The sequence below is a fragment of the Phytophthora parasitica genome, assembly GCF_000247585.1.
Source record: "Phytophthora parasitica INRA-310 unplaced genomic scaffold supercont2.36, whole genome shotgun sequence".
NCBI lineage: Eukaryota > Oomycota > Peronosporomycetes > Peronosporales > Peronosporaceae > Phytophthora > Phytophthora nicotianae.
In genome coordinates this window covers 69,104-92,127 of record NW_008649022.1, presented here as the reverse complement: position 1 = coordinate 92,127, position 23,024 = coordinate 69,104, and the positions used below count along the sequence as shown (strand labels likewise).

Genomic DNA, 23,024 nt, shown 5'->3' with positions numbered 1-23,024 from the left:
ACACAACGGAGAGATGTTTGGCATAATACTGCCAGATAGAATGTCTGTCTAAGTACTTCTTTTCCTCAAATTGTCCATAATGGGATTACTTAATCGAATAAACCTACATGACGGCATCTGATCTTGGAAGTCCACAAATGTGTACCTGAGGACGAGGGGCTGCGACTTGTCACAGATCCTCTTACAAATGCCAAGTCATTGTTGCACACTCATACAAAACCTGTGCACACTTCAACGCGTGAGGCGGGAGTCCCGCACCTCCAGTCCTATCAGCTACGGCTACGTTTCCGGTGACGGCCTTGGTCAAGCAAACCACATGCTGCATGACATGCACTTTGTTGTCGCTCACTACATTCGCGAATCGCGAAAATGTGGCTGTCTCACAGATGCCGCCGTTTCAGTATCTGACCTTTTCTAGTAATAGAATGCCGATCCCAAACACGATGAATCTGCCAAATAACACCAAGTGGTAGCAGTCGGGTACAGTGTACTTAAGCTGTGATCAAAAATAATATTATAGTACACTTCTAAATAAACTTCCAGAACTTTTGCCATGCTCGAAGCGAAAACGAAATAGATTCGCATCGTACACACTTCATGCACATCGCAACTTGCTGGCGTAGGAATTTTTAGATTCAGCCATAATCTAATGCAAGCTTAGCCTACATCTTCAAAAGATCTCGTTGCCTGTCGGTTTGAGATGTTCCTCGCAACATGCATTAGGGAGCTTTTAAACAACATCCTTACTTATTGATACAACCTACTTCGTAGTATTAGCAATTCTTTTATTACTACTTTATCTGAAAATTACTACATGTTCGTCTCAAACAATAAGTACTATTTTGAAAGTAGCTAAAAATAAAGTTTTATATTTCATGTGTGACACATCACTGTGGTGTTTTTTACACCAATCTCCCTTATCAGAGCTGAAGCTGTCGCACATACACTCGCTCTCTTCTCAGGTCTATCGATCCATCGACAACGAGATGCCGGCGTATCACTCCACTCTCAACGAGTTGCAGACGCAGGAGGCGTGCGGCTGCGCCATCCTTCCTATTAAGACGCGAGCACGAGGGCCAGCTCCCCCTGCTCCCGAGGGACAAGACGACATTGTGGACGAGATCCTCACGCTCTTCCGTGCCAACGTGTTATTCACCAACTTTGAGATCAAGGGCAATGCCGACCGCGTGCTCATCTACGGCACACTCTTCGTGCACCTTTGCCTTAAGAAGCTGGACCGATGCACCAACAAGTCGGACGGTAAGTGTCCCGAGTCGCAGGCTTATCACGACTTGAACTGACGAAAGTGTACTATGCACTTCTGTACTATTGCTTTACCAGCCACGCGCATTCTGCAGCAAACGGCAGTGGATACATTCGCCATCCCCGGTGACTCGAGCTTTCCGCTAGGAGGACTGGTGCGCGCGCCGTCGAGCGCAAATGAAGCAGGTAAGTGTATGTGCATGTTATTACACAGTTCGTTTGAAGTTGACGGGTCTGCTCTTGCTCTTGTCTTTGCAGAAACTATTCGCGGATTTTTCAAACAGCTACGCGAAGCAATCGCTTTCCGCCTGGTGGACGAGGTGTTCCCGAATGGAGAGAAGAGCAAGTGGTGGATGCTCTTCGCCAAGCGAAAGTTCATGAACAAGGAGTTGTCGCGTTAGAACGTTGTCGGCGAAGACGCTACTGCCGAACTGCTATCCCCAAACTAATACAGAAAACAATAATGCGCTGGGGAAGTTGTAGGTTCAACGGTCAGAGCAGCCAACGGTGAGCAAGGAACCATGTCTTGCCATTCTGAAGTGGAAAATTTGCTGACCAAATTAAGACAATACAGACTTCCTTGCTTGCTCCTTCTCTCTCATGTTGATTTTATCACGTATATGTATGCATCTCTCCGGTTTTGTCCTCTCCGTCACGCTTACGCAAAGGTGGCCGCCATTTCGGAGAAGCCCCGGTCCAACAACACGTAGTTCTCGAGCCACGAACTTGCCGGCGCGACCTGTTGCAGCTGCACAATGTACTGGTGCGTGGGTTTGCTCAGGTGCGCACTGACCGCAATCAGGTTGATCAGCGTGTCCTCGTTGCTAGGGTCCTTCTGGATGGCTTCAAGCAGCAGTCGCTCGGCCTCCACGTAGTTCTTGAGCGCCATGAAGGCCGCCGCCGCGCCGTTCAGCAGAAGTGGCGTAGAGCCGAACCTGTCCGCCAGTTCCTGGAAGTGCAGCGTGGCCTCGTCAGCCTTGTCACCGCCCTGCAACGTCAGACACCAGGCCTGTGCCAGCTGCGTCAGCGTCGAGTCCTCCTCGATGCGCTTCATCTCCTGCACCGTCTTCTGAGCCAGGTCCAGTCGGTCCATCTGCAGGTACAAGTGTACAATGTACAGCATGTGCTCGAGCGAGCCGCCACGGGTCAGCGCCGACAGCGCGTCCGAGAGTTTGCCCTCGCGTGCGTAGATCTGGCCTGCGATTAGCAGCAAATGTGCGTTCTCACCGCTCGTGGGGTCAGCCAGCCACTCCTTGAGCGTCAGGTCGATCATTTCCTTATCGATCTGGCCGCTAAGGTACGTAGCCCAGAGCTTCACGGCGCTCAACGCAATCGGCGTGTTGCCAGCGTCCGGGATACTCTGGAGCACGAGGGGAAAGTTGCCCAGCGCTAATTGCGCGCGGTACACGTACACATCGCGCTCGTTGCGCAGCGCCTCGCCTACGTGGTTAAGCATGGTACCCTCGCTCAGCGCGTTCTGGTAGTTGCCCACCCAGAGCTGGTTCTTTAGCGTGAAGAGCTCGTCCGGTTCGGCCATATCTGCTACTAGGAGATCGTGTGTTGTTGTTGTATGGAAAACTGTATGAGGGGGCTGAAGTTGGATTTTCGCCACGTAGGCACAAAATAGTGACAGGTCGCAATTGTGAAGAAAGGGTGGACCAATGCGGACCATTTTTAGGAAGTTGAAGCTGATAAAATGCCTTCACCATTGAACGTTGTTTGTCTCCTTTGTACAGGACAGAATTACTCTACTCGACACAGCGCTAGGCAAATGCAGCTCGGCGTGCGCTCCAATCGAAGAGGTTATTATCAGGCTCACTGCTCCACTCCTGTGTATCATAAAGCGTTGGGTAAGATTCAATCAGACTCGCCATTGACAAGCTCTGCAGAGCTTATGCTTTCGCTGTTGACGCTGCGGCACACTCACCGGTACAAGCGGGCCCATTTCTTCATCACTGTAGTCCCAGCAAATACTTTTGGTCATGGTTGTCGGAGCTGCTAGCGCCAATAACAGCACGAGTGCACGTGCTAGCTGTCCCATTATAGGCGTCAGCAGTCTGAACGAGTGAGCACGGAGTATGCGCCATCTAAACCTGCGGCGGCAGATTCGCGACTGATACAGCGATGAGCTCAGCTTGTTGATGTGAGCGTCTCCAGCCATTCGTTGTCGTCAGATCCCCACTTCACGACTGCCCCTCGATAAGCCGTTAAAGGCCGCTTCAACGTGAATGCCGACGAGACGCATGTTAGGCCGCCTAACTCAGGCGTGCATTGCTGCCGATCCGTGGTGATCAAGTTGACGCCAAGGCTCTTGAAGAGCAGACCGCTTCAACGTGAAGTGCCGACGAGTCGCATGTTGAAGTGGTCACTGTGCACGTCATCGAGTCTGCAAGGCCGATGCAATCAGCGATCGGCGTCCCGCAAATCCACGCCATAGCCTCGTCTCTATTCTGCGCCTGAGTACAACGTGCCTGGATTCATCGCCATTTGCGAGTTCGGCAGAATGTCCACAGTCGTCGGGGAGCTTAAGAATGCGGCGTGCGGGCGCACGGCAGCCTGGCCCGACAATAACGCACGACCAGAACTTCGTACGCTACGTGGTCGTACATTACGGCATGTTCAGCTCTGGATCCTCTACGGTCTCTGGGTCGTCGGCTTGGGTTTCTTCATCGCGATGTCGATTTTCTCTGTCTTATGCGTGGCTAGATGGGGTTGGATGACCACCGTGAATACCGACGCAACGCCGTTGCCATACACCGTCAAGCTCTATCTATGCGGCCTTGCGATGCACGAGAGCTACTACTACCTGACACCTCCCTCGCTCCACTCGTGGCCGTTCATGCGCCGTATCATGCGCTACATCTTCTTGCACTACCCGTACTTCCGTCTCAACGTAACGATCTTCGAAGAGCGCCTGGAAGCCGAGAGAAAGCTGAATGTAAGCGAAGCAGAGGCAGCTAGCAAGGCAATCGAGGTGAATGACTGTACGCCGTTCGTCAAGCCTAACGACCGCTCCATGTTCGCTTTCCACCCTCATGGCGTGCTTTCCAATGGCTTCGCCATTAATGGTGCTCACCACATGACCTTCGAGCGTGCAGACTGTCGATGGCTCGTAGCGGAGAACCTCTTCTGGTTCCCCGTGCTGCGTGAGGTTTTGAACTGGATGGACTTCAGCAGCGTGGCCAAAGCTACTTTCCAGTGTATCATGCCAACGGGGCAGAACGTGGGTCTCATTCCTGGCGGGTTCGAAGAGGCCACACTTTATCGGCGAGGCAAACACCGCGTGTACATCAAGAAGCGTCTCGGCTTCATCAAGATGGCGCTACAGTATGGATACAAGGTGCACCCGGTCTACACGTTTGGTGAGGAATACGCCTACCACACGTTTCCGAGTTTGTTGAAACTTCGTCTCAAACTGAACGAGTTCAAGCTGCCTGGTGTGGTTTTCTTCGGTCGATTCAACTGTTGCTACCTGCCCCGACCTGACGTTGACCTCATTACAGTCATTGGTAAACCTTTGATTCTACCGCAGATTGAAAATCCGACGAGGGAAGATGTACGAAAGTATCATGACCAGTACATCGAGGCGCTTCAAGGGCTATTTGACAGATACAAAGGCGTGTACGCCGTTGATCCGAGTGCCAAACTTGACATTTTCTAAACAACCAGTAATGAAAGTATACTTTTTTTTGTTAACGCTAACAGAACATTTGATCCAGCTCATAAGTTGCGATGTGTGCACGTTGCTGTGGCTTATGCAAATTCCGCTGGACGTGAGCTGCGCTTCTCGGAAGCTGAAGGTCCACCCCATTCCTACAAATCAACAAGGTTAGAAAATAATACCTTGCACAGGATTGATATAGAAACTCACCGGCACAATGGGGCCTACGTCTTCGGTATTGTATTCCCAGCTGATGTTCTTGGACATACTCGGCGCTAGAAAGCCCAGTAGAAGCACGAACATCCGTGCAAATTGCCCTAGCAGAGCGTCTCCCATTCGGACAATCGGGTGGAGTAAGGGTGAGAAGGTCATTCTGGCGGTGTTGAAGCAAATTGGGAAGTGAAGCTACCCAGTGAAGGGTTCCTGCTCTGGGTCCCTTGGCTGGGTCCCTTGGCTGGGCTGCTTCAAATCTAAGGATGTGAATCAACAAGATACTTGTTTACAGCTTCTGTTGAATTGAAGTGCATACAGATACGTGTTCTGCATAACCGCAATGACTCACGCAATACGCAGGTTGCGGACGACAAAAAAAAAAAAAAAATGGAAATGCATAGAGAATTCAACGGAAAAACTGTTTGAGCGATATGGGATAGTTGGCTGTTATTCGATGCGACTGCAGTGTCAGATCCTGCCGCAAGAGTCGAGTGTGCTCATGAATTGCTTTCGTGAGTTACGAATCGTATCCTCCGATACAAAAGCTGGGTGAATCGAGAAGCCTTTCTCGCCTGGGGACGGACCGCTCCACTCCTTGCCACCAGAAAATGATAAGAAAATAACATTTTTTGAGATGTGAATAACGCACATTGAATAGACCACGTGCTCACCGGTACAATGGGTCCCACTTCTTCATCGTTGTAGTCCCAGGTAATGCTCGTCGACAGCGTTGGCGCAATAACAGTAACAACCCGGATCAAACCCCGCACGAGTTGCCCAAGTAGAGCATCCGCGGATTCAACCATGGAACAAGGCAAGAATGAGCACATCATGACGGTTATTGATCGATGAGAATTTGGAAATGCTCTTCGCGTTTGGTTGCCGACTAACGCAGCGGGACTCTCCTCCACACGTCTTCACTTTTGTTTTTTTACAATCCCAATTTGAAGATCACGTTGAAGCTGAATGCGTCATACAAGATTGGGCAAAGATGACATAACCGTAATACAGCGAACCGAAATTGCTGTCTTGACTCACGCAATCTCAAGATGCAGGGCTCGAACAGTTTTACTAGTATCCCCAAGCACTTCACTGATAATGAGAATAAATATCGGCGCCATGCGTAATTCACCTAAGCCGAGCCCCACGCAAGCACTAGGCACTGAAACATTTGGATCTCAACCAGCATGGTCGAGTCGATCCTTCACAGCGTCATTCGCTAAAGTGACGTGATGTCGGCAGTCCAAGAGCTCAATAACGCTGCTTACAGTCGCACACCGGCGTGGCCCGACTCGAATACTTGTCCCGATCTGCAGACACTGCGTGGACGCTTTCTGCGGCGGCTTCATCTTTTTCTTCTCTATGGTCTCTGGGTAGTTGGAATTGGCTTTTTCATAGTGATGTGGAGTTTCTCGCTCATCTGTATAGTTCACTGGGTATGGAATACTCTCGTAAGTGCAGATGCTACTCCGATTCCACGAGCCGCGCAGGTTTTTCTCGGTCTCATCGCACTTCATGAGAGCTACCATTTCGTGACTCGGCCTTCGCTTCACCGGTGGCCGTTCATGAGGAACTTGATTCGCTACTCGTTCCTGAAGTACCCGTACTTCCGTCTAAATGTCACGGTTTTCGACGAGCGTGAGAAGGCCAAGCCATTGGGTGGTGATGGCGCTACTATTGATACAGAGATCGACATGGAGATCGCTAGCAAGACCGTAGTAGAGAACGATGTTTCACCATTCGTGAAACCCAACGACCGCGCCATGTGTGCTTTTCACCCGCATGGCGTTCTCTCCAACGGCTGGGCGTTCAATGGCGCACATCACATGAGTTTCGAGCGAGCTGACTGTCGATGGCTCGTAGCTGAAAACCTCTTCTGGTTCCCCGTTATGAGAGACTTACTAAACTGGATGGACTTTAGCAGCGTTGCCAAATCGACCTTCCATCGATTCATGCCTACTGGCCAGAACGTGTGTTTAATCCCTGGAGGATTCGAGGAGGCAACACTCTACGAGCGAGGCAAACATCGTGTGTACATCAAGAAACGCTTTGGATTCATCAAATTGGCCTTGCAACACGGATACAAGGTGCATCCAGTGTACACGTTCGGCGAGGAGTATGCTTATCATACTTTCCCGTATCTACTTAACTTTCGTCTTAAACTGAACGAGTTCAAGATACCGGGGGTGCTCTTCTTCGGTCTACCGCAATGCTTCTTTCTGCCTTGCACCGATGTGGATCTCATCACCGTCGTAGGAGAAGCACTGATATTGCCCCGTATCGAACATCCGGCCAAGGAAGACGTGCAGAAGTATCATTCCAAGTACGTGGAGGCACTTCAAAAGTTGTTTGACAAGTACAAGTCGGTTTACGCCGTCGATCCGGACGCCAAGCTGGAAATTTACTAAGATTTGATCTTGGTAGACAGTATTGGCAATCAACGGCGAGTGCCTTACTAACCGATAATTCTCAGTATATCTTGGATGCCTATGAATTGCTGGCAATTCTAAACGAAAAGTAGAGGACACGAGAATGCCTTTGAACAGCCCCTCAATCTTAGTTATAAGTACTCGAGACTGAGAATGACCTTGAGTACTATACTTTTCGTTAATCATTGTTCAAGAGATAAGTGCATTCCTGTCTAGTAAATTTCGAGAGTAGCTTCTGGGTCGACTGCATACACGCCCTTGTACCGATCAAATAGCTCTTGTAATGCGGTCACATACTTCCCATGGTACTCCCTTATGACTTTCTTGGTTGGATGTTCGATTCGTGGAAGTATTAACGGTTTACCAACTACGGTAATGAGATCGACGTCCGTTCGTGGTAGATAGAAGCACTCTGGACGGCCGAAGAAGAGCACACCAGGCATTTTGAACTCGTTCAATTTAAGGCGGAATTTCACCAAATACGGAAAGATATGGTAGGCGTACTCTTCACCAAAAGTGTAGACTGGATGCACCTTGTATCCATACTGCAGCGCAAGTTTGATAAAACCATAGCGCTGCTTGATGTACACACGATGTTTACCTCGTTCATACAGTGTAGCCTCCTCGAACCCACCTGGCATTAAACACACATTCTGTCCACTTCGAAGCACCTTCTTACATGAGCCCTTGGCAGCGCTGGTGAAATCCATCCAGTTGACCAGCTCGCGCATGATAGGGAAGTAGAACAAACTCCCCGCTACCAGCCAGCGACAGTCAGCTTGCTCGAAGCTCATGTGGTGTACGCCTCCGAACGACCAACCGCACGAGAGTACACCGTGTGGATGGAAGGCAAACAGCGCGTGGTCATTTGGAGGAGCAATGGGTGTCACCTCATAATTCTCCACTGCTTTACAAGCAGCAGATTCCACTCGCTCTTCGAATACGGTCACGTTTAAACGGAAATACGGGTAATTAGTGAACATGCGGCGCATCAGCCGCCGCATCCACGGCCATTGGTGACGCGACGGTCTCGTAGCGTAATAGTATCCCTCGTACACCGCTAAGAAGCTTAGATAGAGCTGCACGTATCGAGGAATCGGTGTCTCTGCTTGTGTCATAACCCATCGTGCAATGCTCCATATCGACAACCACCAGAGCACAATGAACCCCGCGATGCCGAACACCCACACGCCGCAGATGAACCACAATAATAACACACGCAGTACCCGCCCTCGGAGACTCTTAAGCTTCGGTCTGACGTCGTTGTTGCCCCACGCTGCCGTCCGCCCTGCTGCAGCATTTCTCACCTCCATGATCTGATAACGGCAACTTGTGTGCAAAGTAACTGACCACCATCCGCTGCCTCTGATTCGTCGAAACAAGTGACATATCTGCCAATCCTGGATGGTACATGTACCATAAAGGTGGTACACAGGAATCCAGAAGACGTCATTCTCAGTTTCAAAACACCATGGAGCGCTCGCACTCTGCTCGAGTGACACAGCTGGGCGAGCTGGTGACGGGCCGCCGCTACCTGTTGCTCACAGTATTAGCCACGGGCATCGCCGCTGCAAGCGCAGCGCAGCGGCTGCGCAACCTCCCTCCCTCGGAGTCTCTGTCGTCCGCGACACAGCTCTTCGTCGCAGAGCTCATGAGCTCGCGCATCAGTGCGATGGTACGTTCCCGTATTTTGACAAAACTGACCATCACTCTTGGCTTTGATCTGATTCTGCTGTGCTTCAATGTCGTAATCAGATCGTGCTACACTTCCTCCTGGTGGCCATGTACCATGCCTTCCTGCTACTGGCGCGTGCGGCGTTGGGTGCGCTGCGGCCGCTGGAACTGCAGCTGACGAAGGAAACGCTCATCCCATTTGTCCTGCTGCGTTGCCAGCTGCTGGTGAGCACGATGGAGCCTGGTGGGCAGCGAATGGAGATAGGGATGCTCGTGGTGTGGCTCGCTGCGTTGGCAGTGCTTCGCGCGCTGTTGGCGTTGACCCAAGCGAGGTTCCAGCACCTCCTGACTCGGCCCATGACGCAGCTGGGGGACTTGCAGCGCCTTGGAGCAGTATTGGGCGGTGTTATCTTGCTGAATCTTGGGCTAGCGGCGACGTGTTCGCGTCTAAGCCTCTTTTCGGATAGAATCGTACACGTGCCGTGGTTTGAGGCGTCACTTATGCTGCTGAAGACGCTGGAACTAGGTGTACAGGTCGGTTTCCAGAGTCTCGACGTGCGTGCAGCTTCTTTCTCGGAGGAAGACGACTCTGGACCGGGATACTCGGAGAACAGCGAGTTCCACTTGCTCCTGCTACAGACTGTGTTATCTGGCTGCTACTTGGTGCAGCTGGTGTTGTATTATCTCTATGTTATCAGCGTTGACCAGTTCCGAGTGAGTCTCTTTGATCTGATCCTGATCCTCAACGTGAAGAACGCGACAGTGCGGCTGCTAGACAAGATCAAGCATGTGAAGTTGTATCACCAGGTGGTGCTGGATCTGGATCACCTGTTCCCTGACGCTACATCTGACGAGCTGGAGAGCGTGGCCGACGATGTGTGCGCGATCTGCTTGAAGTCAATGCCTACACAAGCCAAGAAGCTGCGCTGTGGCCACCTTTTCCATCGACTATGTCTGCGTCAATGCCTTCAGAAGGCGTCGGTGAGCGATGCTATTGCAGGACTGGACCCGTTGACGCGCATGGCCAATGGTCTGGGTATGGAAGGTCCGCTACCACCTGCTGCGGGTGGTTCCAGTAGTAGCTCAACTTCCATGCGCTGTCCGATTTGCCGTAAGCAAGTGTGCGGTGGAAAATGTGATGAAATGACTTCTGTTGAGCCCGAGCAGCACCACACTCGCCAGCCTGAAGCGGAAGCAGCGGAGACTCCACAAGCCGGACAGCAACTCGCCATTCCACAACAACAACCACAGGCGCAACCAGCTGCAGGTCCAGGTGCTGCCGCTCCCGAGGAAGTGCTTCGCTTCAGCAGTACGTCTACTGTTACTGCTGTGGTATTAGTGTTCTTGATGATGGTTAGCTGACATTTTGCTGTGCTTACAGCGGCGTTCCTGTCACGGTGGGTGCCATTCCCGAACTTCTCATTCGAGATCGTCCGACATCGCGGTGTGCGCAACTTCGAGGTGACGCAGGAAATGCTTCAACAGATCTGGGAGGTCTTCCCTCAGTATACTCCAGAGGAGATTCGAGCGGATCTTACTCGCACGAGATCGGTTGAACGCACGATGGAGCGGATTCTAAACGGACGGTTGGACGAACAGCGGCTGGCGATGGAACAGCGCAACACAGATCGTGCGGACATGGATGCAGGCGGTGTACTCGGTGATGCCGTTATTGATCTGGGCGAGGATTTTCGATGGAGCCTCTCGACATTAGCGTCAGCATTGTGGGGTTCCAACGTTCAAGCACGAGCACCTACACCAGTGACAGAAGCTGCCTCTGCGTTGCCTCGTCAGCAAGCTACCAATGTTGCTCCTGTTGATGAAAACCTACGTCATGAACGTGGCGAAGCTGAAAGAGAGCCGCTGTTGCATCGGCTAGAGCGTTGGCGTGGTCAACGACCAGCATAAGACTATTTCGTTTCATGACATTTTCATGCTGATGCAGTATCAACGTCGGCTTTATTTTGGATTATTGATGAAGACGATGCTCAGTAAATCTCCAGCTCAACATTCGGATCGACGGCGTACACGGACTTGTACTTGTTGAATAGCTTTTGAAGTGCCTCAACGTACTGGATATGGTACTTCTGCACGTCTTCCTTGGTCGGATGTTCGATACGGGGCAATATCAGTGCTTCTCCTACGACGGTGATGAGATCCACATCGGTACAAGGCAGAAAGAAGCATTGCGGTAGACCGAAGAAGAGTACCCCCGGTATCTTGAACTCGTTCAGTTTAAGACGAAAGTTAAGTAGATACGGGAAAGTATGATAAGCATACTCCTCGCCGAACGTGTACACTGGATGCACCTTGTATCCGTGTTGCAAGGCCAATTTGATGAATCCAAAGCGTTTCTTGATGTACACACGATGTTTGCCTCGCTCGTAGAGTGTTGCCTCCTCGAATCCTCCAGGGATTAAACACACATTTTGACCCGTGGCCATGAAGCGATGGAAAGTTGATCTAGACACGCAACTGAAATCCATCCAGTTCAACAAGTCCCTCATAACGGGGAACCAAAAGAGGTTCTCAGCTACGAGCCATCGACAGTGTGCATGCAAGAACCCCATGTGGTGTGCTCCGTTGAAGGCGAATCCAGCCGAGAGGACGCCGTGCGGGTGGAAGGCGAACAGCGCGCGATCGTCGGGTTTCACGAATGGCGATAAATCATTTTCTTCAATTGCCTTGGTGGCAATTTCCTTGTTGCAGTGGCCGTCTTCACGAGAATTCTTCGAGTATTTTGCATTCTCATGTTCTTCAAACACCAAGACGTTGAGACGGAAGTATGGGTAATGTAGGAAAACCTGTCGAAAGAAACGCCTCATAAATGGCCACTGGTGCAGCGATGGTCTGGTGAGGTAGTGGTAGCTTTCGTGGAGGACGATAAAGCCCAAGTAAATCTGCGCTGAAAATGGCATCGGAGGAGCATCGTCACGTGTAGCTCGTCTCCAGATCCATTGCGCTAAGCAGAATAGCGAGAAGATCCACATCACGGCGAAAAACAGGAGACCAATGACCCAGAGACCATAGAGAGCCGTGAGGTGGAAGCGGCGCAAGAATCTCCCTCGCAGCGTACGCAACTCCGGACGGGCATCAAAGTCTGGCCACGCAGGCGTACGACCGCAAGCCACATTCGTGAGCCTTGCCATCACTTCGTTTCCACACACAATGGCGAGCTCGACCTTTCGGAGGCGTCATAAAGATCGTTTCGGTGCGTATTTGCACGTCTCTAGTAATTCATGTATCATTTGTCATCTGGCAACATGACAGCCTAATGCACGCACGTCATGTATAATTCGAATTGCTTACCACCTTCTTAAAAACGCTATTGCAGCTGAAAGCATGCCACCCTCTGTGGATATTGCACTTGGTATTTACACTACTTGTTGCACTTGGTACTATTTACACTACTTGAAGTACATGGTACTATAGTATCCAACACGTTTGATTCCATATCAATAAATATCATAATTTATTCACTGCAACTACAGCACATACCGACGCTTGCACTACTCGCAGCGCGTCATTATAGTTTAGACACCACGGTCAACGGCTTTCTAGGCAGTAGAGGCCATGGATGGCGATGTTGGGCGGGCGCTAAAGCCACGCAGCAATGGGTGATGCGCCACTTCCTTCGCACTGAGACGGCGTGACGGCTGCACCTGCAACATGCTCGCCAACAAGTTGATCGTAGGCTTGGAGAACTGTTCCTTGAGGCCCCAGAGCTCCAGGATCTTGCCCACGCCGTATTTGCTTAGCACACGAAAAGTTGGGGCACGGGCGTTGTCATCGGCGAACAGCGGCGAGCCAGTCAGCATGATGAAGAGTAGCACGCCGAGAGACCAGACATCAGCACCCTTGGGGTCGTACACGACCCCCTGCGTCACTTCCGGTGCCATGTAGTAGAATTTGCCTACCAAAGCATCGGAACACTTGTTGGCATTGGCACTGAGGCCAAAGTCGCAGATTCTCACGTGTCCGTCCTTCAGTAGCACGTTCTCCAGCGATAGATCTCGGTGGGCAACTCCAATAGCGTGAAGGAAGCTCAGTCCCTTGGCAATCTGGGCGAACAGCGGCAAAGCCTCAGTCTCGGGGAGGCGTCGATCGGGCTTTGTGGTGACGTAGTCGTAGAGGTCTCCGCCGGCACAGAAGTCCATGGAGATGAAGACACTGTCTCCAACTGTGAAAAAGCCCTCGCGCTCGTACTCCACGACGTGTTCGCGGCCTGGAGCGCGGGAGGTGAGTGGGTCTTCGAGCAACTGGATCACGGCACGCTCACTCAGTGGGTTCTCCTTGACAACATCTAGGGAGCTCTTGTCCTCCTCTTGCAGCAAGGAGATACTCAGACGCTTGAGTACTACGAGCTTCTTAAGTTCCTCGTCCCGGTACAATGCGGTCTCTCCATATAACGTGTCGCGGAGTTTCTTGCAACGGGTATAGCGAGCCAACACATCGGTGGAGGCAGGGGATGTAGTGGTGGAGAGCGCGAAGCTCTCGAAGACCAGCGGGGATTGAATCATCACGGCTTGGGTAGATTGGAGGCGGCTGATGCTAGTGGGGGCAGTCTCCTCCAGGTAGGGCGGCACTAACGTAGTCTCTCTGGCAAATGTGGGGCGCAACTCGGACTCTGCGGTTGGGCTCAAAATTGGAAATGCATTGAGACCGTTGGGTTTTTCATCGATAAACGATTTGGGGAGACAGGGGGCGAGAGACTTGGCAGAGGTGCCTGATAAAGTTGCCGACGGTACTAACCCTGCTTAAAAGGATATATGTTTATCCATCGTCGAAAATAGGGTATGTGTGGAGGAAGTCGAAAATGCTAGCAGTAGTACGGCCGGTAGAATCTAATTGCACGCCCTTATCAGATGGATATAAGTTTTACGAGGTCGGTGGCAAGCCCATCCGCTCCGTCACATAAAATTCGGTTGCTCGTGGACCAGGTTCTGCCCGCTTCAACTTGTCGCGAACTCTTTTTTTCTTGAAGTATCCGATTTTTCACTGGCGCTCAGTATGCCCCAGAAGTCTTGTAAAACGCCATACAATTTCAGTTACGCAAAACGAGCTTGAAGACACTTGCTTTTTATTTACTTTTTATTTTTTATTTCTTACAAATACAAGTAAGGTGTTTTTGCAGGCGAAATCCGCTGCTGCATTGCTTTCAGTTTGGCGCTAGCGCTGTGTAGCTCGTAAAAACGCTGTACCTAGTCCTCCATAGGCGCCGTGCAGGCCGTTCCGCATGGCGGTTCAACCTGCAGGTAACAAACTGCTGTAAACGTGTCAGGATGCTGCCGAAATTGTGGGCAATGCAACTTGCATGGCAAACCTATGGACTCGGCTTGCCCGAGGTTCAATGCCCAAATCGTGGCGCTTATATCCCAACATTGCGTCGCGGATAGTATCCGCCCAAAAAAGAACCCTTTTCATCGGCGTACGTCAGCCGCCCTCGACCAATCGGATCGCGTCGTTTTACTGTGTGTGGCGCGATGCAATGACACCGCAATTGTTTGTTACAAACCAAAGCCGAAACCTTCGAGAAAGCAGAACTCGCTAAATCGCATCAACTGCAGCTACATTGGAATCAGAAAGCGCAACAGAATATTCTATTGAGTCACCGGGTAATACGATAGGCAACTGTGTTAATGATAAGCCAAATATAATCCCAGCAACCAGACTCGCTTCTCTGAAGCAGCGCACTCTAGAACTTGCGTTGACGTGGATTTTCGATTGAACTATTCCAGCGTATGGACACGCCCCTCATACTGTACGTTGATAAGCTATGAACACTTTTTCTGAAAAAAAAAAGTTCTTGGCTTGACTGCTCATAGCTTATGGCCCATAATAAAAAAAAAGATCAAAAGTGGGCCGAAACCAATGCGCACTTTTTTTTTCTATACAAAGTACTTTTTACTCAAAAAGCCATTTTAATGGCTTTATGCGTCCAAAAAAGGGACGCACTACACTTCAAAGTCCCATATCCGGTAGGGACAGCGGGTCTTTTTAGTGGACGTCTCCCAAAAATATCGTTTCTCTAGATTCTTAAAATATTGTGTTGAGATTGCTATAGTCGCCTGATTTGGCTAAAACTGAGATACAGTTACTGAAACCAAGCTAGTTATTAAAGCAGTTGCACAATGAGAGGGTAAAATGGCCCTTCGCTTATTCAGACGTATTTTAATACGTCTGTAGCTATCGTCAGTAAATAGAAGTTATACTGGGAGGCCACTTAACGGTAATGCACTCCATCCATTGTTTGGGACTTCATCAGCAAAACTGAGCCAAATACTGTACCTCACCAGGACCTATTTCCAATCATAGACAGACACAAGACATTGTCTCATGTTTACTTGCATGGAAGGCCTCTACAGAACCTTTATTTGGTGTATTATACAATTTTATAGGTGATCCCAACATTTTGCTTCCTGGCGAGTAATCTGTTTGGATCCCGACGATGGCACGTCTGTGTTTGAAGAAGAAGAGGACCTTGGTCCATGCGAACCGGCAGCCGAGGACTGTGCGACCGCTCCTGATCTTCACTTCGACCCACAAATGCTTGGTTCTGTTGGAGGTGTAGGCGAAATTGCCCGTGGCAACGTGGACAAGGACGTCTTGAAAGACATGAAAGTCAATGGATGGAATAAACCGAAACATGTGACGGTTTATCCTTACATGGATGAGCCTTATGAATCTCGCACTGAGAACTGGATTGAAGATGCCTATCCTGGAATATATACTAGAAAACATGGACCTACCCCAGCAGTGCTCGCTGCTGCAGAGACGCCGCTGGGGGCGTTTTTCCTGTTTGCGCCTCCACACATGTGGGAAAATATTGCCGAAGAGAGTAACGACTACTTCAGACAGAACCTACCAGAGCGAGTGACTGCGCAGCATGCTAATCAGCAAGCGCTCAAGCTAAAGCGACCTGCATTTCAATTCCAGACCCCTGAAAAAATAAGATCTAATCTTGAGCGTCACCTGGCATTTCTGGAAGAGAGCTCTGCGTATTCATTGGACTGCTAATAGCGAGCACCATTGCACCCAAAAAAGAGAAGTTTGAGAACCACTGGAAGACTACAGATGAAGGGGCAATATCTCGAGGATGCTTTAATTCCTTCATGAATCGCGACCGCTCACATCTCGAGAAACCTTCATTTTAGTAGCAATACTGACCCGCGTGCAAATAAGGGCAGACCATGGAAACTACGACCCGTCATCGACGCCCTACAAGACACCTTTCAGAATAACTACATTCCCACACCCGTTATGACTTTCGATGAGGCCATGCTGCCATCAAGGTCGCCTTTTAACCGTATGAGAGTGTATATGAAGGGCAAACCCCATAATTGGGGGACTGAACTCTTCGTGCTGTGCTGCTCAGAAACTGCGTATTGTATTCGGTAAAAGAGACGATGCCTTCGGGCACACTCTTTTGTGTTTGGCTCTAAGTTATCTTATCGTGTCTGATACGATTTTGTACTGTTTTTATTGTGGCTGCTACAGCTTTAAAGTATATTGCGGAAAGCGGCAAATGCAAGCCAACAGTACACCTCCTGATGAAAAATCTGGACCTGCAGCAGTCGTTCGAAACCTTCGTCACGTATTTGGTACGGCTGGACCTACGGATTTCCGGTTAATCGTGACAGATCGATTCTACACCTCCGTGGTGCTTGGTATGCAGTTACTGACTAAGAAGTTCTACAGTATCGGCACTATCATGATGACAAGCAAGGGCTCTGTGAAGCAATACTTCCAGCAAAGAAGAACAACGGGCGTCGAGCCTCCAATAAAAGCCCAACCCATACTGAGAGAGGAACATAGGACGTTGCAACGTCTCTCCACGTTCCTAGCATGAAGGCCATTCGATGGTTCGACAACCACGGAGTGCATATTTTGGCGACAGGAGGAAGCAAACAACAGGGCAGAATTGTGAGAAAAGAGCCGCAAACAGCGATGGAAGCTGAGATGATGGCCCCAAAGAGTGGTAAAGGACTATCAGACGTACATGGGTGGAGTCGACGTACACGACCAGCTTCGTCTCTAAAGGTGATTTAATCTATTGTGTATGTACACGTTTAAATGACTGACTTATCGTGTATATACTTTTACAGATACTTTCTCCAACTCGCCCGGCGCTACAAAAACTACTATAGGGCCTTGTTTCTTGGCCTGATCGATTTGGCGATCGTAACACGTTCATTGTGCACAACGACAGAAGCACTGCAGACTGAAAACCAAAGGCGTCTCATGTAGAGTTCCTCAAGCGTCTTCACCTCGAGCTTATCCAGCTGCAAGCCGAAGACTGGGAGCTTTTGATACACCAACGCGGGTTGCAGCCAACACTTACAAAACGTCGTAGTACCTCCACCGATCACGCGCCCATACAAACGAATGAGTGGCGTAAAGGAAACTCAGAGCAGACCAGGAAGCGCCGCCAGCGTGCCTGCAAAGTCTGCTCGGTGCTGAAGCCGCGCGACCAACCACTGTGGCGTCTACAAGCTCAAAACAGCATCCATACAACAAAATCAAACATATCAGCCAACTTTAAGAGCTAACATGCTTCTTAATCTGGAATAAGCACTGGAAGAACGGCGCGTTGGTTCCCAAACCTGGCGATCAAGCCAGGGGCGGCATTCGTGCACGCAGACCTGCGCGGCTTACTGGAGAAGGCACCTCTGATGCCGCAGATGGTGGTGAGTCCGGAAGTGACGGCAGCAATCAGCAGTAACACAAACACAGTCGTAGAGACGGTGATTAGTGCGCCTGCATATGTTATTTTGACTTAGTTTGAGTAAATTGGATTGCTTGCGATTGCCATGTGTCTTGAATCTCTAAATTCTAAAAATAAAAAGACATGACTTTGACTTGTTTTTTTAAAAAAATAGATACATTTAACAACAATAACGTGTATCGGGGATACACATTTGCGCGATGAATACACGATAGGAAAAAACGTGCAGTAGGCGGGGTAGAAATGTGGCCCGGCTGTGACTGATACATGTTTGCTTTTATATTGACTTGATAAGGATGCCCATCCTGGAGATAAAATCTATCGTGTCTGGGGTTTCGGTAAATAGTCGCAGCCAAAAGGCCTGAAGGGGGGGGGGGGATTAACTTGTTTGGGATTGGATAATGCAGAATTGCAATGCCAAACAAAACTCCAAAAATATTATTTTGGCCAATAATAAGTATACTGGACTATTACCTGTATAAATGCGATTCTATAATTATACGATTTGTTGTGCATGAAATAATGACATATTGGAATACTTTCACAGCATCGGGATAAGCGATTTCGGGTAAACCTCTGATTTTTTTTGTGCCATTCAAAACCCAAGCACACACTGCAACATTGTAATGTCTCGTAAGCCGCGACTGAAACAGAACATGAATCAAGGAATACCTCGCGAACTTCAAGATTTGGTCAGAAGTTTTAAATTATAAGTAATGCTAATTATTAGGTCAATTTTATTGTTTTAGAATCGGATTGGGCCATTAACAAAAGTCATTACTGTAGAAGCCGATATGTTATTGAACAAATCCGTGGTTCACCCGGAACAGCTCTGGATCCAACTTTAGAATGCTTTAAAGAGTCTTTTTACAGTCCTATTCAGTTCATAACTAGAGTCGAAAACTAGTACTTAAAAATTACTAATGGTCAGCTTTAATAAAATTCTTGCCAAATTCTGGCAAGGATAATGGCAATATGAACCATGTTTCTTCATGCAAAATCGGTATTCGCGAGTGGCACAAATTATTAATACTCTCAATTTTATTTTTTCTTCTTTGTTTAAATTTACCGGTATTCATAATGGTAGCTAAGGTAAATTGCCAACTTAATAGCCTCAGGGAGTGGCATGCACAAAAATGTACATAACTTAAAGGGTAAATATCGGATTGAGGTGCGACTTGGGTCATTACAAAGAGGAAGCACTGCGAGAATTTTTAGGCACCGAATGCTTCAATTTTGAGATATGTGCGCCTCTACTTACGAAGGCGATCGATTTAGCTGTGTTGCCAGTTTAGTAGCCCTTTGAACTGGTTTTTACTATGCTTCGATTGCTCAAATGATGGGACGAGCGGAGTCAGGGGTGGGGAAATCAGTTCCTGTCTCATGTCATATTATTAGAAGTCCAACACTAACGGGAGTTTATCAACTGCGGCAGGACCTTCTATCCAGCAATTGACCGATGCCATCGTTCCCTGCATCTCAATTGCAGACGGAATCCCCGCTGCATATTCCGTCTCGATCGTCGGCCGTGGTGGAGTCACTTTGCTCGTTGCTGCCGAAGCTCGCTTCCTTTTCTTTGTGCGCTTACTTGATGCCTCCTCCTCTTCGAGGAGCTTGCGCGTCAGAATTTTCCCTCCAGTCTCTTACTCTTCTTCTTGCTTGTCTTAGGCAGCGGTGGTGGCAAGACCAGTGACTCTCGTTAAACGATATCTGATACGCGAAGCCAAGCAGCTTCACGCTGCAACGGAGGCAACCCATTGCGCTCAAAGTTCACACGCTTTGCGTACATATTCAAACGAGAGAGCGGAAAAATCCCACGACTCTCAATTCCCGCCGTAAGATTGCTCCCTAGGAAGGAATAATTCCAGGCATCGCCGCGACACCCAGAGCCGTTTTCTTGTCGACGGTTCCCTTACCAAACTCGGCAATAGTTTGTCTAAAAGATGCTTCAGGCTAATTTTAAGGGCGAGAAAACTGCCACGTCCAGAGGCGGCAGCAGGTGGGTCCCATTAGTGTCCCATTATGACAACTGGTGGCGGGAAATGGACTGCTTGTCTTAATATTAAGTGCTTCAGGATTTCACACAACATCTGTTTAAGTTTTGGCAAATCACATCTGAAATTGAGTAGACATTCTGTCGGTATTGGTTGAAAATTGAGCGGCTTCTAAACTGACAAAAGCTACTAAATTGACAATTTACCTTACACTTAAGCAACTTCTTGGACTTCGAGCCGAGCAAGTGCTCTTAAATCCGAGAGGATTCGCGGAATCCATCGCAGTTAACTCAAGCAAAACTATTTCTTATCGCATCTCCCGCACCTGCTTCCCAGCCGCAGCATCAGCGTGATGTGGACCTTGATTGGGTATTTTAGATTATTTTGTTAATAGTTTCTACGCAGGCTTATTCGATATGACTTATGTGCTTTATGTTATACGTTGTTCGAATCTATTAATACATCTGTTCGTTACCGGTTTTGGTTTTGCGGTGCGTGTGTTGTTTGGATGTGATGGATAATTTATGGCAGGTAGCATTGTCCTCTGATAGGTTATTTAAAATAGAAGGGAATGGACGCCTTCCAAATTAGAGTAAGCACCCGATATACCTGTAGCAGATATGGCAGGTTTTACCAACCTGTATGTCAACTTAATTTTGTTTTGCCCCACCACAAATCTAGTACCCTGGTCGGTGCACAGTGTCTCCTCCGCAAGAAGATACTAGAGTTTATTAGCGGTTTTATCTATTGCAGCAATTTCAATTGGGCTAAACTCTTGCTGAATCTTTCCAGATTCTGCTTGAAGCTCGGCACTTCCCCTTTAGAGACGTTCACGAACAAGATTCACGAGGAGGACGATGACATCGACGTGCTGCTATTGACCGCCGTACAGACGCGGCGCGAAGCTAGTTTGCGCAGTGTCCGCCGTGAAGTGCACCAGCAAATGATAGAGAGCGCGTGGCGCGGTGCAATGCGCACACGTCACTACTTGACGGTGTCATGCATGGATGTACCCTGCGTGGCCGTGTGGATGGCCCTTTACAAGAACGGCCTCGACAAGAACTTCATAAACGCTACCAGTCTCACGAGGTAGGCTTTTTGAGTTGTGGATACTGTTCGTTCTATTTGTAACAACTGATTTTATTTACTACGCAGAGCTGCCTTCAAAACGCTACTTAGAAGACTCGCGCGCTTCTACCACCTTCCTTCGGGTAGAGGTCGACCCCCGAAGCTACGATATTACCATCAAGATCTAGGCCTTGTACTTTGCTTCTACGTGGGTTCAATGGAGAACTCTACACAGTGCATGCTGTTCGGAGCTCCCCCTAGCACGTTGTCGCGCTCGCTACGCGCGGCCGAAGAAGCGCTATCGCGTGCCCTTCCGGAATTCTCTCTTGCACGTATTTGATGGCCGTCGCCGTCTCGACAGAGAGAGCTGGCGGTGATGGTCAATGCCCGTGAGCCGCTGTTGGAACACACTTTCGGGCAAGAACTCCCGTGTATATCTCTATACTGACAGTCATTATCTCTACTTACCAATTAATATGACAACGTTGCTGTCTACATGCTTCAGGTACAGCAACCATCTAATACTGACTACAAAACGCAATGTATAACGGATGGTTACACTCCGTTCTGGTCACTGATATGATCTGCTTTGCCGCCGATGGGTGCATCATCTGGTCCAAGCATAACTGCCCTGGATCATGGAACGATTCCGACACCTCTTTGGGATTTCGCATGAAGCTACTAGACCCTGCTTACTGTCCGGACGAACGGATGAACGTCGTGTCAGATTCGGCGTTTCCCTGCTCCACGGCGATGACTGGAAGGACATTAACGCCGTTGAAGGACGGGGATCTCGAAAGGATTCAACCGGCGCTGCGAAGCTCCGCGCGCACACTGCACAACGCCATCACTTCGGTAAGGCAGGCTGCGGAGTGGGGCATGGGTAGCGTACAGAAGGTTTACAGTCGCTTGAACCTGCCGCTGCCCTACGACCCGAAGCTCCGCGGATTGCGACTAAACATTCTATTTCGGATGGCAAATTACCGAGTTCGCACGGTGGGCATTTCGGAAATTCGAACGACGTTTACGGGCGCGATGGAGATTTCCCTGTTGCCCGGGAAGTGGAAGGTGTATTTGAAGAACATTGGCTAAGTCCATTTGCATGAGTAGTTTCTCTTCGAGTTGAAAACGAGCGGAGATGACGGACAATCTGGATCGTGTTTGTGGCTTTTTTGCTCTCTACGAAGGGCTGTTCTCAACATGGAACGCTACGATGTGGATTTCCTCCCTCTGTGGGCTGGTTTCTGGGATAGACTTCTAACGTGAGAAACCCTGACCGCAGACATTCTCACTCCTCCTTTACAAGAGCCCCAATAAAGACATAAGCTCCCGCGAGCGCGCGCGAGCTTCCTCCTTATCACGACGTGCTCGCTCTTCCATCTCCAGCTTCTCCTGGCGGCGGCGTTCTTCAGCTTCCAGTCTCTCGGAGTGGTACCGTGCTTCGCGAGTTGAGACGTCGTCATGTCGGCACTGCTCTTCCTCGGCACGTCGAGCTTCACCTCTGCGGTCGCTTTCATCACGCGTGAGGATCATCAACTCCACAATAGCGCTCCCTATGGCGCTGGGCCCGGTTTCTAGGTCGTTAAGGCGTTTCTTCAGCTGCGTTGTCGCCTTGGAAGCTTTTACTCTCTTCACCTTGGCGTAGCTAGCCTCCGCCAGGTCGTCGTCGTCGTCTGCATCTCGCTTGCGACCAATGGTGTTTCGGAAGACAGCCAGATTGCCCCCGCCAAGCCGGTTGGAAGACGAGAGGTATTGCCTCGACTCCTCTGTGTCACGAGCGCGGGTGGAAGGGGTTTTCTCAGCAGCGCTTGATGCAACGGGGTTACACGCAAGTGGCTACATGTAGCCACTTGATTACGACAATGGGTTTCACATTGGTGTGAGATACACCAATGGTTACATTTGTCAGACCACTGGTCTGTGTGCATTAGACTTCCTATTGGTTGAAAGGCGGCCTCTTTCAACCAATTAGCTTAGCAGGATTCTGCCAACCACTC

The 23,024-nt window shown here is 49.6% G+C and overlaps 13 protein-coding genes across 15 annotated transcripts; 6 read left to right on the top strand and 7 right to left on the bottom strand.

Annotated features, from left to right (window-relative positions):
- Positions 1 to 930: 930 nt before the first annotated feature.
- On the top strand, positions 931 to 1,908 carry PPTG_13652. Of its 2 annotated transcripts, XM_008910015.1 has the most exons (3): positions 931 to 1,260; positions 1,342 to 1,449; positions 1,522 to 1,908. In XM_008910015.1, exons 1-3 carry the CDS (start codon positions 987 to 989, stop codon positions 1,662 to 1,664), a joined length of 525 nt encoding a protein of 174 aa, XP_008908263.1. In that variant the 5' UTR covers positions 931 to 986; the 3' UTR covers positions 1,665 to 1,908. The 2 variants fall into 2 exon arrangements, with proteins under 2 accessions (XP_008908263.1, XP_008908262.1); XM_008910014.1 differs by having other exon boundaries at positions 1,342 to 1,908.
- On the bottom strand, positions 1,447 to 2,871 carry PPTG_13651 (hypothetical protein). Its single transcript, XM_008910013.1, has one exon. It carries the CDS (start codon positions 2,798 to 2,800, stop codon positions 1,922 to 1,924), a length of 879 nt encoding a protein of 292 aa, XP_008908261.1. The 5' UTR covers positions 2,801 to 2,871; the 3' UTR covers positions 1,447 to 1,921.
- Positions 2,872 to 3,708: 837 nt separating this feature from the next.
- On the top strand, positions 3,709 to 4,986 carry PPTG_13650 (hypothetical protein). The gene has a single exon (XM_008910012.1). It carries the CDS (start codon positions 3,767 to 3,769, stop codon positions 4,922 to 4,924), a length of 1,158 nt encoding a protein of 385 aa, XP_008908260.1. The 5' UTR covers positions 3,709 to 3,766; the 3' UTR covers positions 4,925 to 4,986.
- PPTG_13649 (hypothetical protein) lies at positions 4,921 to 5,370 on the bottom strand. The gene is made up of 2 exons (XM_008910011.1): positions 5,135 to 5,370; positions 4,921 to 5,076 (listed from the first exon to the last, which is right to left on the bottom strand). The coding sequence occupies exons 1-2, from the start codon at positions 5,294 to 5,296 to the stop codon at positions 5,017 to 5,019; spliced, it is 222 nt and encodes a 73-aa protein (XP_008908259.1). The 5' UTR covers positions 5,297 to 5,370; the 3' UTR covers positions 4,921 to 5,016.
- A 173-nt stretch (positions 5,371 to 5,543) lies between these two features.
- PPTG_23350 (hypothetical protein) lies at positions 5,544 to 5,943 on the bottom strand (the record flags this gene model as incomplete). The annotated part of the gene is made up of 2 exons (XM_008910010.1): positions 5,544 to 5,581; positions 5,787 to 5,943. 2 exons carry the CDS (start codon positions 5,941 to 5,943, stop codon positions 5,544 to 5,546), a joined length of 195 nt encoding a protein of 64 aa, XP_008908258.1.
- A 426-nt stretch (positions 5,944 to 6,369) lies between these two features.
- PPTG_13648 (hypothetical protein) lies at positions 6,370 to 7,545 on the top strand (the record flags this gene model as incomplete). Its single annotated transcript, XM_008910009.1, has 1 exon — positions 6,370 to 7,545. The coding sequence occupies one exon, from the start codon at positions 6,370 to 6,372 to the stop codon at positions 7,543 to 7,545; it is 1,176 nt and encodes a 391-aa protein (XP_008908257.1).
- A 127-nt stretch (positions 7,546 to 7,672) lies between these two features.
- Positions 7,673 to 9,001, bottom strand: PPTG_13647 (hypothetical protein). The gene has a single exon (XM_008910008.1). The coding sequence runs from the start codon at positions 8,877 to 8,879 to the stop codon at positions 7,779 to 7,781; it is 1,101 nt and encodes a 366-aa protein (XP_008908256.1). The 5' UTR covers positions 8,880 to 9,001; the 3' UTR covers positions 7,673 to 7,778.
- A 29-nt stretch (positions 9,002 to 9,030) lies between these two features.
- On the top strand, positions 9,031 to 12,556 carry PPTG_13646. Of its 2 annotated transcripts, XM_008910005.1 has the most exons (3): positions 9,031 to 9,241; positions 9,322 to 10,549; positions 10,622 to 12,556. In XM_008910005.1, exons 1-3 carry the CDS (start codon positions 9,038 to 9,040, stop codon positions 11,146 to 11,148), a joined length of 1,959 nt encoding a protein of 652 aa, XP_008908253.1. In that variant the 5' UTR covers positions 9,031 to 9,037; the 3' UTR covers positions 11,149 to 12,556. The 2 variants fall into 2 exon arrangements, with proteins under 2 accessions (XP_008908253.1, XP_008908254.1); XM_008910006.1 differs by having other exon boundaries at positions 9,241 to 10,549.
- PPTG_13645 (hypothetical protein) lies at positions 11,165 to 12,504 on the bottom strand. Its single transcript, XM_008910007.1, has one exon. The coding sequence runs from the start codon at positions 12,387 to 12,389 to the stop codon at positions 11,229 to 11,231; it is 1,161 nt and encodes a 386-aa protein (XP_008908255.1). The 5' UTR covers positions 12,390 to 12,504; the 3' UTR covers positions 11,165 to 11,228.
- A 131-nt stretch (positions 12,557 to 12,687) lies between the features above and the next one.
- Positions 12,688 to 13,880, bottom strand: PPTG_13644 (CAMK/CAMKL protein kinase). Its single transcript, XM_008910004.1, has one exon. The coding sequence runs from the start codon at positions 13,758 to 13,760 to the stop codon at positions 12,798 to 12,800; it is 963 nt and encodes a 320-aa protein (XP_008908252.1). The 5' UTR covers positions 13,761 to 13,880; the 3' UTR covers positions 12,688 to 12,797.
- A 6,699-nt stretch (positions 13,881 to 20,579) lies between these two features.
- Positions 20,580 to 21,367, top strand: PPTG_13643 (hypothetical protein; the record flags this gene model as incomplete). Its single annotated transcript, XM_008910003.1, has 3 exons — positions 20,580 to 20,599; positions 20,752 to 21,048; positions 21,115 to 21,367. 3 exons carry the CDS (start codon positions 20,580 to 20,582, stop codon positions 21,365 to 21,367), a joined length of 570 nt encoding a protein of 189 aa, XP_008908251.1.
- Positions 21,368 to 21,567: 200 nt separating this feature from the next.
- On the top strand, positions 21,568 to 22,119 carry PPTG_13642 (hypothetical protein; the record flags this gene model as incomplete). Its single annotated transcript, XM_008910002.1, has 1 exon — positions 21,568 to 22,119. One exon carries the CDS (start codon positions 21,568 to 21,570, stop codon positions 22,117 to 22,119), a length of 552 nt encoding a protein of 183 aa, XP_008908250.1.
- A 207-nt stretch (positions 22,120 to 22,326) lies between these two features.
- On the bottom strand, positions 22,327 to 22,955 carry PPTG_13641 (hypothetical protein; the record flags this gene model as incomplete). Its single annotated transcript, XM_008910001.1, has 2 exons — positions 22,327 to 22,834; positions 22,939 to 22,955. The coding sequence occupies 2 exons, from the start codon at positions 22,953 to 22,955 to the stop codon at positions 22,327 to 22,329; spliced, it is 525 nt and encodes a 174-aa protein (XP_008908249.1).
- Between the last annotated feature and the right edge of the window lie 69 nt (positions 22,956 to 23,024).